At 43.5% G+C, this 14,805-nt stretch overlaps 1 protein-coding gene across 1 annotated transcript in view; it reads right to left on the reverse strand.

Moving 5' to 3' along the window:
- Positions 1-14,805, reverse strand: part of LOC121552684 (monocarboxylate transporter 10-like) — a 77,708-nt gene that overhangs the window by 7,669 nt on the left and 55,234 nt on the right. The window contains exons 2-3 of the mRNA XM_041865693.2: positions 12,034-12,178; positions 9,857-10,286 (exon numbers count right to left, since the gene is read on the reverse strand). Coding sequence (XP_041721627.1) covers positions 9,857-10,286; positions 12,034-12,178 — 575 coding nt within the window. The remainder of the gene's footprint in view (positions 1-9,856; positions 10,287-12,033; positions 12,179-14,805) is intronic.

Here is a 14,805-nt window from a genome sequence, read left to right on the forward strand (position 1 = left end):
CTTTCATCACCAGTCAAACACCACACTGGAGTAGGCCTATATGGGGAGCTCATAAGAATTTTGGCCATGTATCTTGACTAGTTTAAGGAATTTGGCCTTCCTACATGTTCTAAAGAATTTTGGCTTCATCTCTAATTTACAATCTCAGAAAGAAACTGTACCATAAATAATGCAGTTGGAGATGCATAAATGTGCAGAGACATCGCCATGTGAAACCCTCCCCCAACAACACACTAATCAAAAGGGTTTACTGCCGGCAGAGGATCATCTTATTAACCATATGATAAAGAACTGTAATAAAAACATAAAAGGGAACTCTGACCCCAAAACCTCTAACATCAGAGTATGTGTGTTTTTGGTTTTACTATCATTTCCCCGGTCCCCACAAGGAAAAATGCTATTTTAGGGTTAGTTTTAGGGTTACATTTAGGGTTAGAATTAGGGTTAGGGGTTAGGGTTAGGAGTTATTGTTAGGTTTAATATGGTTTTCAGTACATTTATCTAAGGCCATCCCTTTAAATTTGGTGTATACAGTGGGGGAAAAAAGTATTTAGTCAGCCACCAATTGTGCAACTTCTCCCACTTAAAAAGATGAGAGAGGCCTGTAATTTTCATCATAGGTACACGTCAACTATGACAGACAAAATGAGGAAAAAAATCCAGAAAATCACAATGTAGGATTTTTTATGAATTTATTTGCAAATTATGGTGGAAAATAAGTATTTGGTCAATAACAAAAGTTTCCCAATACTTTGTTATATACCCTTTGTTGGCAATGACACAGGTCAAACGTTTTCTGTAAGTCTTCACAAGGTTTTCACACACTGTTGCTGGTATTTTGGCCCATTCCTCCATGCAGATCTCCTCTAGAGCAGTGATGTTTTGGGGCTGTCGCTGGGCAACACGGACTTTCAACTCCCTCCAAAGATGTTTTATGGGGTTGAGATCTGGAGACTGGCTAGGCCACTCCAGGACCTTGAAATGCTTCTTACGAAGCCACTCCTTCGTTGCCCGGGCGGTGTGTTTGGGATCATTGTCATGCTGAAAGACCCAGCCACGTTTCATCTTCAATGCCCTTGCTGATGGAAGGAGGTTTTCACTCAAAATCACATGATACATGGCCCCATTCATTCTTTCCTTTACACGGATCAGTCGTCCTGGTCCCTTTGCAGAAAAACAGCCCCAAAGCATGATGTTTCCACCCCCATGCTTCACAGTAGGTATGGTGTTCTTTGGATGCAACTCAGCATTCTTTGTCCTACAAACACGACAAGTTCTATTTTGGTTTCATCTGACCATATGACATATGACATTCTCCCAATCCTCTTCTGGATCATCCAAATGCACTCTAGCAAACTTCAGACGGGCCTGGACATGTACTGGCTTAAGCAGGGGGACACGTCTCGCACTGCAGGATTTGAGTCCCTGGCGGCGTAGTGTGTTACTGATGGTAGGCTTTGTTACTTTGGTCCCAGCTCTCTGCAGGTCATTCACTAGGTCCCCCCGTGTGGTTCTGGGATTTTTGCTCACCGTTCTTGTGATCATTTTGACCCCACAGGGTGAGATCTTGCGTGGAGCCCCAGATCGAGAGAGATTATCAGTGGTTTTGTATGTCTTCCATTTCCTAATAATTGCTCCCACAGTTGATTTCTTCAAACCAAGCTGCTTACCTATTGCAGATTCAGTCTTCCCAGCCTGGTGCAGGTCTACAATTTTGTTTCTGGTGTCCTTTGACAGCTCTTTGGTCTTGGCCATAGTGGAGTTTGGAGTGTGACTGTTTGAGGTTGTGGACAGGTGTCTTTTATACTGATAACAAGTTCAAACAGGTGCCACTAATACAGGTAACGAGTGGAGGACAGAGGAGCCTCTTAAAGAAGAAGTTACAGGTCTGTGAGAGCCAGAAATCTTGCTTGTTTGTAGGTGACCAAATACTTATTTTCCACCATAATTTGCAAATAAATTCATTAAAAATCCTACAATGTGATTTTCTGGATTTTTTTTCTCTCAATTTGTCTCTCATAGTTGACGTGTACCTATGATGAAAATTACAGGCCTCTCTCATCTTTTTAAGTGGGAGAACTTGCACAATTGGTGGCTGACTAAATACTTTTTTTCCCCACTGTATGTACTTAGAATTTGACGCACTCACTAGAATATATGGAGAAAATGGTTCAGAATATTAGGGATCAATGAAAGAAAGCCATGTAAACACATGCAAATTCATCTCCTTTTCAGCACCCATTGGTAAATAAAAAGTGTTAGGAATGTGTTTATGAATAATACAAAAACTGGTTTGGAGAGCCTTTACGCACTAAATATATTGGTGAATCAAAAATACAGTGATCAATTGGGTTGAGATGTGGTGACTGATTTCCATGGCATATGGTTTACATCGTTTTCATGCTCATCAAACCATTCGTACCCTGTGGATGGGGGCATTGTCATCCTATGGGGGCATAGTCATGGTAGCCAAAATAATGACCTGCCCAGCATTTGTATATGACCTTAAGCATGATGGGATGTTCATTCCTTAAGTAAGTAAGGAACCACACTTGTGTGGAAGCACCTGCTTTCAATATACTTTGTATCCCTCATTTACTCAAGGGTTTCCATTATTTTGTCAGTTACCTGTACATATGGTCAGGTAGATTGACAGTCTGTGAACTCATCGGCGTATAGCAATAGAGTACTGTCTGAAGTGAGTGATATCTATGAAGATGGCACAGCCACATACTAGTGACCTTCATAGCGGATATAAGAATTTGTGACGCCCAAATGTCTACTATTTTTTGTGCCTAGACCTCGAATATTATACTATACTCCATGGTATAGCCTAGTAGTCTCATTAAACCAGCCTGGCCAGTGGGCATCATCCCTCCCTATCGACCACATAACCTTGGGGGATATTGACTGATTGTGTCCCAAATGGCATCCTATTCTCTATATACACTATATATACAAAAGTATGTGGACACCCCTTCAAATTAGTGGATTCAACTATTTCAGCCACACCCGTTGCTGACATGTGTATAAAATTGAGCACACAGTCATGCAATAATCTCCATAGACAAACATTGGCAGTAGAATGGCCCGTACTGAAGAGCTCAGTGACTTTCAACGTGGCACCGTTATAGGATGCCACCTTTCCAACAGGTCAGTTCGTCAAATTTCTGCCCTGCTAGAGCTGCCCCGGTCAACTGTAAGTGCTGTTATTGTGAAGTGGAAACTTGGGAGCTTCATGAAATGGGTTTCCATGGCCGAGCAGCCGCACACAAGCCTAAGATCACCATGCGCAATGCCAAGTGTCAGCTGGAGTGGTGTAAAGCTTGCCCCAATTGGACTCTGGAGCAGTGGAAACGCGTTCTCTGGAGTAATGAATCACGCTTCACCATCTGGCAGTCCGACGGACGAACCTGGGTTTGGCGGATGCCAGGAGAACGCTACCTGCCCGAATGCATAGTGCCAACTGTAAAGTTTGGTGGAGGAGGAATAATGATCTGGGGCTGTTTTTCATGGTTCGGGCTAGGCCCCTTAGTTCCAGTGAAGGGAAATCTTAACCCTACAGTATACAATGACATTCTAGATGATTCTGTGCTTCCATCTTTGTGGCAACAGTTTGGGGGGAAGGCACTTTCCTGTTTCAACATGACAATGCCCCCATGCAAAAGCGAGGTCCATACAGAAATGGTTTGTATATACCGGTGTGGAAGAACTTGACTGACCTGCACAGAGCCCTGACCTCAACCCCATCGAACACCTTTGGGATGAATTGGAACGCCGACTGCGAGCCAGGCCTAATCGCCCAACATCAGTGTCCGACCTCACTAATGCTCGTGGCTGAATGGAAGCAAGTCCCCGCAACAATGTTCCAACATCTAGTGGAAAGCCTTCCCAGAAGAGTGGAGGATGTTATAGCAGCAAAAGGGGGGACCAACTCCATATTAATGCCCACGATTTTGGAATGAGATGTTCGAAAGGCAGCTGTCCACATACCTTTGGCCATATAGTGTAGTGCACTACTTTGACAAGAGCCCTATGGGTCCTGGTCAAAAGTAGTGCACTATATAGGGAATAGGGTACCATTTGGGACGCACCCTCTAATTGTGTCCCTGTCCGAGATATTCCTTAGTATTCTGGCACATGGGCTGACCATGTGACCTACTGCTAACTGACTTACCACCTGCTAAGTGTACCTGTCGGGAACATGGAACATCCTCCCTAAATAAATACCCACTATCCACTCACACCATCTCCAACAAGGCACGACCAAGGCACAGAAACAACACAACAGCGTCATTGCACACTGACGCACGCTCTCTGACACACATGCACAGGCAAACAAACAAACACAACCATCATCATCAATGACACACTCTCTCTGCTCTCTCTCTCTCAAACTCACACACATTAAATGAATGTCTCAGTAAGTAATGCATAAACACACACATGCACACACAGACACACGTACACCCAGACAGACCCAAACTACTCTTTCAAACCAACATACACAAACATGGCCATTGAGAGCTCCACAGATCTGCTCTGTTCTTGCTAAACTAATTCCATCTGCAGCTCAGCCAGACAACAACACTCCTCCTCATTCTGTCCAGGAGCTCTATTATAACCCTTTCACCGCCAGACTCCCTCTCCAGCACCCAGCAGCTGGTTGCTTCATTAAAAACAACCTAAATGGGTTTGTTTGTTTGTTGTCAAAGTGGTGGGAGTTAAAAACGTTACCGGTGAGAGTGACTAACACAGTGGTGCAAATCCAACATCAATGGAAATGCTGAATAAACCTTCTAATTTGATAAACTGGTTTCATGATTGACTGTAATTAGGAAGCACTGTGAGAAAGCTAACCTGCACTGCCTGTGACACTGTACCTTATACAATCCATGCACTAACTGATCTTCTGCTGCCTGCCCTTTTTTTGTTGCACACCAATATCATCCAGGCAGCTCTGAGGCATCCCTGGCAAATAGGGGGCCTACCATAGATGTATGATCTTAATTTGAGCCAGTTTGTTACAGCAGGAAAATAATCCTGGCGCAACAGGAAATTATGATTATTATGTGTATTATAATTCACTTTTAAAAAATTGTAGGGGTTGATACATGTTTTGATACGGCAAATCAAGTCAGAAATGTTTTAGTGAAAATAAACTTTAGAAGCCTTTTTAAACCTGGAATACACTAAAAGTTTGCATTTCCTGCTGTGCAATAAAATTATCAGCAACAAAAGAGTGATCAAATTAAGATCCTATTGAACATCTGTCCTTACATCCTACTCTCCTTTACAGTTTGTGTCAAAAGTGGGATGCAAGTTGCAACGCGTTACTCTTCAGGGTACCACCACTCTATACTATCCTCCTTTAACAGTACACACCCACTGGGCACAGATGAACAGTTTTTGCCCAATGGGCAGCTACTCTAGCATGGACTTCACCCATATCCTGCAAAACCTGTACAGTTCAACATTGGACATGCAACAACAAGAGTAAACTTGTGTAAACTTGTCCCTGGAAATGCCTTTCCCTTTGATCAGACCTCTACAAACACAGTCGTACATGAAATACACTATCTAATCCTCCAATATGTGAAATATCTGGAATAGTGTGAGAGGGAAAGCTTCTGCAGGACTTTAGAACGGGCTTGGCTTCAGATAAGGGGGAATAGTGACTGCGAGTACGACACGCACGCACACACACACACACACACACACACACACCACACACACACACACACACACACACACACACACACACAAACCGTGGCACTAAAGGGCCTCAGCACTTTGACCAGAGCAGAGGGAGGGAAAACATAACAGCTAGCATATCCCACTAAGCTTAGCGGCTCTGTTAGTCCCTGCACACAAAGGTGAGCTTTCCCTTCCTGAAAGGTAAGGTGAACAATCCAGCCTTTCACCCCTGGGTTCCCCTGTCTTCCTGGTGTTTCTGGTGACAGAGGGGCTGGGGCCCGGGGATGGGGATAGGGCTGGGGATGGACACTGACAGGGCCCGGGGATGGGGATAGGGCTGGGGATGGACACTGACAGGGCCCGGGGATGGGGATAGGGCTGGGGATGGACACTGACAGGGCCCGGGGATGGGGATAGGGCTGGGGATGGACACTGACAGGGCCCGGGGATGGGGATAGGGCTGGGGATGGACACTGACAGGGCCCGGGGATGGGGATAGGGCTGGGGATGGACACTGACAGGGCCCGGGGATGGGGATAGGGCTGGGGATGGACACTGACAGGGCCCGGGGATGGGGATAGGGCTGGGGATGGACACTGACAGGGCCCAGGGATGGGGATAGGGCTGGGGATGGACACTGACAGGGCCCAGCGGTGTCCCAGCCGTGTAGCAGACACTGGAGAAGTGTTAGGAAAACACAGAGTGCCTTCCCCAGGAGAAAGTGACCTACCTCCAAAAACAAAGTAATCTCCTCCAAGTAAACAGTGTCCTACTGAACCCTGGGACAGACCCTCCTCTCCCCTCCTCACACCTCTCCTCTCCTTCCTAAATCATATTTGTCCATCCTATAAATGGTATATGCAACATTGGAATAATAAGACCTGTGTTTATGTAACTTTGCCTTGGCTGAAACTGGACTATCTTTACTCTCCCCAGTTCAAACCTCCCAGCCTGACTCTCCACACAACTAAAGCATCTACTGTAAGGCATTGCTATAAAGTACTGTAACTGGTACGCATCCAAGCAACTTGTAGCACATTTAGAAACTGTTAGGAATGGAGTGAAAATTCTGTATTTAGATAGAGGATAACTCAGTCTGGAATAACTGAGTTCTGGGGAGTCTCATGCTCTTTGACATATGCTGTGTACAGTATAATATTGGCTAAGCCTGATATGCTACTGTTCAGAATTCATCAGTTATCTAAGAGTGTTAAAGGCACCACAGATTAACAGTCCAGTATGATATGTAAGCAGTGCTTGCATTTTCTATATTTGTACACCCATTTAAAAGAGAAACTAAATCTTCAATAAGCTGACAGAAAAACAACAATTGATGTGTGTGTCTAAGCTTGATAAGCCTATTTCATACCAGCTTATGGGCTCCTGAGTGGCGCAGCGGTCTAAGGTACTGCATCACAGTGTTTGAGGCGTCACTACAGACCCCCTGGTTCGATTCCAGGCTGTATCACAACCGGCCGTGATTGGGAGTCCCATAGGGCGGCGCACAATTGGCTCAGCGTCGTCCGGGTTTGGCCGGTGTAGGCCGCCATTGTAAATAAGAATTTGTTCTTAACTGACTTGACTAGTTAAATAAAGGTATAAAATAAAATAAAATAAAAATTAACAGCACTTCAAATGTTGACATATATATACAGTGAGGGAAAAAAGTATTTGATCCCCTGCTGATTTTGTACGTTTGCCCACTGACAAGGAAATGATCAGTCTATAACTTTAATGGTAGTTTTATTTGAACAGTGAGAGACAGAATAACAACAAAATAATCCAGAAAAACGCATGTCAAAAATGTTAAAAATTGATTTGCATTTTAATGAGGGAAATAAGTATTTGACCCCTCTGCAAAACATGACTTAGTACTTGGTGGCAAAACCCTTGTTGGCAATCACAGAGGTCAGACGTTTCTTGTAGTTGGCCACCAGGTTTGCACACATCTCAGGAGGGATTTTGTCCCACTCCTCTTTGCAGATCTTCTCCAAGTCATTAAGGTTTCGAGGCTGACGTTTGGCAACTCGAACCTTCAGCTCCCTCCACAGATTTTCTATTGGATTAAGGTCTGGAGACTGGCTAGGCCACTCCAGGACCTTAATGTGCTTCTTCTTGAGCCACGCCTTTGTTGCCTTGGCCGTGTGTTTTGGGTCATTGTCATGCTGGAATACCCATCCACGACCCATTTTCAATGCCCTGGCTGAGGGAAGGAGGTTCTCACCCAAGATTTGACGGTACATGGCCCCGTCCATCGTCCCTTTGATGCGGTGAAGTTGTCCTGTCCCCTTAGCAGAAAAACACCCCCAAAGCATAATGTTTCCACCTCCATGTTTGACGGTGGGGATGGTGTTTTTGGGGTCATAGGCAGCATTCCTCCTCCTCCAAACACGGCGAGTTGAGTTGATGCCAAAGAGCTCAATTTTGGTTTCATCTGACCACAACACTTGCACCCAGTTTTCCTCTGAATCATTCAGATGTTCATTGACAAACGTCAGACGGGCCTGTATATGTGCTTTCTTGAGCAGGGGGACCTTGCGGGCGCTGCAGGATTTCAGTCCTTCACTGCGTAGTGTGTTACCAATTGTTTTCTTGGTGACTATGGTCCCAGCTGCCTTGAGATCATTGACAAGATCCTCCCGTGTAGTTCTGGGCTGATTCCTCACCGTTCTCATGATCATTGCAACTCCACGAGGTGAGATCTTGCATGGAGCCCCAGGCTGAGGGAGATTGACAGTTATTTTGTGTTTCTTCCATTTGCGAATAATCGCACCAACTGTTGTCATCTTCTCATCAAGCTGCTTGGCGATGGTCTTGTAGCCCATTCCAGCCTTGTGTAGGTCTACAATCTTGTCCCTGACATCCCTGGAGAGCTCTTTGGTCTTGGCCATGGTGGAGAGTTTGGAATTTGATTGATTGATTGCTTCTGTGGACAGGTGTCTTTTATACAGGTAACAAGCTGAGATTAGGAGCACTCCCTTTAAGAGTGTGCTCCTAATCTCAGTTCGTTACCTGTATAAAAGACACCTGGGAGCCAGAAATCTTTCTGATTGAGAGGGTGTCCAATACTTATTTCCCTCATTAAAATGCAAATCATTTTATAAAAAAATTTACATGCGTTTTTCTGCATTTTTTTGTTGTTATTCTGTCTCTCACTGTTTAAATAACCCTACCATTAAAATTATAGACTGATAATTTCTTTGTCAGTGGGCAAACGTACAAAATCAGCAGGGGATCAAATACTTTTTTCCCTCACTGTATATATATATATATATATATATATATATATACATATATATTTATATATATACATATATATATATATACACATATATATATATAAAACAAAAAACAAAAGTTGAACTGAGAATAATATTTCTGGAACAGGCAAAAGGTCAGGAGAGGTGCTTAAAAGCAACTCTTGTGCCATAGGAAGGAAACAAAATAAACTCAAAAAACAGTCATACAGATCATTGAATCCATACAGTAACTCAAGTTCACACACAGCCATACTGTATTTAGCCCAGCACTGCATAGTCCAGGTGTAGGCTCCCCCTCTCCTCACCTTTCACACTAATAATACTTGACTAATGTGTTTTTGGATCTGTGTTTGTGAAGATCTATTGACCCCGATTACTGCCAACTGAGTTACCCAGAGCCAATGTCCAAAACCCATAATTTACATTGACATTTTAGTCATTTAGCAAACGCTCTTATCCAGAGCGACTTACAGTTTTATGAGGGAGATATTAAGAATATGATGGACAGCGGACACTAAATCAAATAGATTTAGTGTCTGCTGGAGGGACTGCTGAGGGGAAGACGGCTCATAATAATGTCTGGAACTGAGCTAATGGAATGGCATCAACCACATGGAAACCATGGAAACCATGTGTTTGATGTATTTGATATCATTCCACCGATTCCGCTCCAGCCATTACCACGAGCCCGTCCTCCCCAATTAAGGTGCCACCAACCTCCTGTGAAATCAACCCCACATGTTCCACACTGCCACGTCTCTATAATGTGTTTCTACCTCTTTTCTACATGTCAGTAACCTTTAACACATAGAGACCTGAGTAATGAACACAAATAAACAAACACACACACACACACAGTACACATCAAAGATCACCCTATGAAAAACAAAACCACTCACCAGGTGAACGTAAGGCACAAAGTATCCGTAGAGGGCTGCAGGGATGCCGAAGGCCCAGATCCGGTAGCCCAGAGACTTCCAGATGTTGACATTGAATACCTTGCTCATGGGTGGGAAGCGGCTGCCTGGATTGTTGCTGTTGACAGGCTTGGGCAGCAGGGGAGTGTAGGTTAACCCAGCCAGCATGAGGATGAACATGAGGATGCTGAGGACCCTCATGGTGTTCTGCAGGCCCACCTTCTCCAGCAGGCCAGACAAGAGGAAGGGCAGGGTGACGGTGAAGGCAGAGCTGCCGGCCGTCACGATGCCGTTGACAAGGCCCAGGCGCTTCTTGAAGTAGTGTCCCAGGATCACCAGGCTGGGCTGGTAGGCGAAGGAACAGCCCGTAGCGAACACGATGCCGTAGGTGAAGTACATGGGACCCAGGGACCTGTGGGGTCAGAGAGGAGACACCGGATAGGATGCGAGGTCATGTTTATGTTTACAGCTGCTTAAAGTTCACACAATGAAAAATAAAGTTTGAGGAACTTGACTCCATAGAGGGGCTAGCTAAACAAGTTCTCACGTCTGACTCACTTGAGTCTAGTTTGGAAAACAAACCAAACACCAGGGTGAAGATGATTGAGCTGCTGTGAACTTGCTGGCTTGGTTCAACTTCCAACACCTAGAGGGTACCAGTTACAGCCTCACTCCCAGGGTGTGTGCACTATGCTGACTGAGTCATGTCAGCCCTGTGTGTTTGTTTACCTCCCAGTCCTCTGTGAGCCAACAGCAGGTAGGACTTTAGGAGGGTTCCCGTTAGCACAAAGCTAATCCTGGATAAATAGATCAGCGAGGGAGGTCAGGGGCGAGCTGGAGCTGCTTCTAGACTAGGCCAGACCAGGCTAGAGCTAATGGCAGGTCTCTCAAAGAGTGCTACAGTCATCAAGACAAGAGCACTAATGTTTACTTACTTCTCACGCCACTACAGGGCTGATCCTAGATAAAACACAGGTTATTCACTGTACTTCTACTCAGTGGTGGAGAAAGTACCCAATTGTCATACTTAAGTAAAAGTAAAGATACCTTAATAGAAAATGACTCAAGTAAAAGTGAAAGTCACCCAGTAAAATACTACTGGAGTAAAAGTCTAAAAGTATTTGGATTTAAATATACTAAGTATCAAAAGTAAAAGTATAAATCATTCAAATTCCTTATATTAAGAAAAAGATGGCACTATTCTTGTTTATTTATTTATTTTACTGATAGCCAGGGGCACACTCCCATCACTCAGACATAATTTACAAACGAAGCATGGTGTTTAGTGAGTCCGCCAGGGATGTTCTCTTGATAAAAGTGTGTGAATTGGACAATTCTCTTGTCCTGCTAAGCATTCAAAATGTATCTAGTTTTTTTCGGTGTCAGGGAAAAATGTATGGAGTAAAAAGTACATCATTTTCTTTAGGACTGTAGTGAAGTAAAAGTAAAAGTAGTAAAAAATATATATAAATAGTAAAGTACAGATACCCAAAAAACCCACTTAAGTAGTACTTTAAAGTATTTTTACTTAAGTACTTTACACCACTACTTCTACTGTACGCTGGTGATCTTTGTTCACTCATTTTAGACTATCATGAGTCTGGATATGCAGATGTAGGATCTTAATTTGAGCCAGTTTGCTACAGCAGGAAAATAATCCTGCAGCAATAACAGGAAATATTAATTATGTGGATTATAATTAATGGACAATTTTGTAGGGGTTAATACATTTTTCGTAAGGAAAAAACAAGTCAGATTTCAAAGTGGAAACTTCAGAAGCCTTTTTAAATCGCAAATACACTACAAGTTTTAAATGTCCTGTTTTCTTATAAGCAATAATGAACACTATATTAGGTGATGGAAGTGTCAACAGAAACTATTGTGCAGTGTATTTCTGAGTAGTCAAGGTACTGCTGTGTGTGTGTATATTAACGTAGATTAATGGTTGAGTTTGGTAGTTTGCCATCACATGAGATGATTAGAAAGGGACGACCTGAGACCAACCCTTAACTGTGGTAGGACCTTTATCTTGTTATCACACACACACACGTAGGGAGGACTTTTGTATAAAGAAGTCCCAACCACACTCACACCCGACAGCCTTTCGACACAACACATCAGAATGGTTGATGAAGGAGGGTAGCTATAGAAGTACTGACGTGACAAAAGAGCTGGCCAGCAGTCCCACCAGGCCCACGGCGGCTCCGCCCACAGCTGTCACCCTGCAGCCCAGCAGGTCTGTGAAGACGCTGACGATGGGAGAACAGAAGAAAATCATCCCCATGGAGAGGGAGCCCACCCACGCTGCAGGACAGAGAGAGACACAGAGAGATAGGAGAGTTAGGCCTAAAGCACATACTGTATTACATTACAGCTCAGAGACAATAACAGCAACACTTCACAGTTCACACAGACCATAGAGATCCTATTAGATTACCTAATTCTATCACACATACCTAATTCTATAACACATACTACTGTTGTTACATGGGAAATGTTGCTGGAGCATGAGGCGTAGTGAGGCACCCCTCTTCCGGCTGCCACGCTAGACAATTTAAAACAGGTTTTATGAATTACTATGAACAATTCTTGTCAACAAGAAAATGTATGAGTAAGTAAAAGCTCAAGCCATATTGGTTAATGCACACCTAAGCATATAAGCTTATGTACACATACATCAGATAGTTTTCTTCATTGGCCTTTGGAGTCAGTTTCTGGGCTAACAGATTTAAGCTTACTACAAGCTCTACGCAGATGCAAGATTCAGAGTGTTGCAGTGTCGTTTTTTCGTCACAAAGGGGCGGCTCCTAGTAACGTGCTCTGGCATTCGACATACTTTTTTACTACCTGAAAATTGCGACACCCTGTATCATTCCTTCCGCAGTTATGGGGGCAGTGTTGTCGCTTGGTTCATTGATCTGATCTATAGGCTATTCATCAAAGTAGACTATTTTGCATTGATAACCAAATATTATCTCAACGACTGTTCAAACAGTAAACCAAACAACAAGAATCCACCCAAAAGGGTATTTGGTTTAGAAGTAATAACTAGTGATTACAGGCTATTGTGAAATGGTAGAACCTGATGTAGCCAAATAGCTAGCCATGTGCTTTTTTCTGCCGGACCAAAACATGATGAGGTTCTATTCTTAGCTGATATGGGAATTAATACACAAGCAGCATGAACTGGGATAATGTTTTAGGTTGCACCGGCAAGTATAAGAATATTTGCCAGGGCATATATTTTTATTATAAATCTGATTATTTCACATGGAGATGTGGGAAGCTAAAAAAGGCTAGCTAGCCAGGCTAAAGCTAGCTAGCTACTAGCAAGGGAAGGCCACTGTTCCTTGCTTTCACAAAATGAAAATAAAAATAAAAATAAAAACTTTGCCATCACCCCCTTGTGAATAAGAGTGGGACCGGCGAGGATAGCATGTTACCAAAAGGTGTCCCCTACTCCAAAAATCCCACTTCACCCATGTAGATCGACAGAGTGAAGCTTGTAGTAGCCTTTAGGTGGGACTCCTCAGATCATTGAACGAAACAAACGCACAAACGTATCCTCTGGTCTAAGCTTTGACTAATCCTATTCCATTGCTATATTTATCTACACATGACAGTCCTAAAGTATGATGATGAGTGAACTAAATGTCAATGAGTCACTGAGTATATCAAACATTAGGAACATCTCCCCATCTTCATCTACACTGATTGAAGTGGATTTATCAAGTGACATCAATAAGGGATCATAGCTTTCACCTGGATTCACCTGGTCAGTCTATGTCATGGAAAAAGCAGATGTTCTTAATGTTTTATATACTCAGTGTATAGTACAGTAAACTACAATACCTTTTGGCTATAGACAGGTTTTTCTAAAGGCTTGATCTAAACATGTAGCACCTCCCAGACCAGTATTGAAGAGCACTGGTAGGTAGGACAGAGGGGCAGGAAGAGACTGAGGGAAGAGGAAGCTCTACAGACAATGTCCTCCTAACAGATAGATAAAAATAACCCTTACAGCTCTTCATTACAAAATTTAAAAAACTATGATATAGGCCTGTGTTATCAGTCCTTTATGAATTATGACATTACCTGGCCAGAATACCGCCTAGATCAAATATACTTCAAAACAGAAGACACTCTTGGTTTTCTGCCAAGAATGTGCTTATTTCTCTTGTTTAGTGTGCAGGTAAACTACTACAGGGACTAACAGAAGCCAGTCTAATAGAGGTGATAAACAACAACAGTGCCGCCGGACGTAGCCAACCTATAGACCCATGGCTGTTCTGCTTGTCTGATCTCTATTTGGGTCCCAGCAGGCATTAGTCTATTCTACCACCATGCCATGGCCATTAACAACCCTCACTCTAGGAACCCTCCTTGGAATAGCCTAAATAAACACAGCATGGAGCTGAATAAATATTGTTTCCGGCCTTTATTCTTATCATAGGAAATAAGCAAACATGAGATGGGGAGAGGAAAAACAAGCAACGGCAGTAAAAGAACACACATGCACACACACTCTGACACCACAGGGCCATTGTGCAAGTCAGCCAGTGCCCTTTGACCAGAGAAATTATAAAGAAGTATAATTGCCAAGTGAATAACAAATGTTTGGAGCAAGACCGACTGGGCCACTGCTAGGGGTAACTCCCAGTCACACTGACTGGCACCACAACTCACAGACAAGAGGGGATCATTTCTGCTACTTCAACTAGTTTCCCCACAGAAATAAACCAGTCTGGGGAATGTGACAGGGGAAACAAAACAATGCTTTACATAAGTGAAAGTGCTGAGCCCTTAAAGGTCTCAGTTCTTTTTCCCCCCATTCAACCCAGGGGAACGCTTTGAACACACCGACTGCGTCTTTGCGCAAAATAGTATGCAGCATCATCTAGATATGTGTGCAACAAAAGTTCAACATTCAC

Source organism: Coregonus clupeaformis, unplaced genomic scaffold, assembly GCF_020615455.1.
Source record: "Coregonus clupeaformis isolate EN_2021a unplaced genomic scaffold, ASM2061545v1 scaf0101, whole genome shotgun sequence".
NCBI classification, from domain to species: Eukaryota; Metazoa; Chordata; class Actinopteri; order Salmoniformes; family Salmonidae; genus Coregonus; species Coregonus clupeaformis.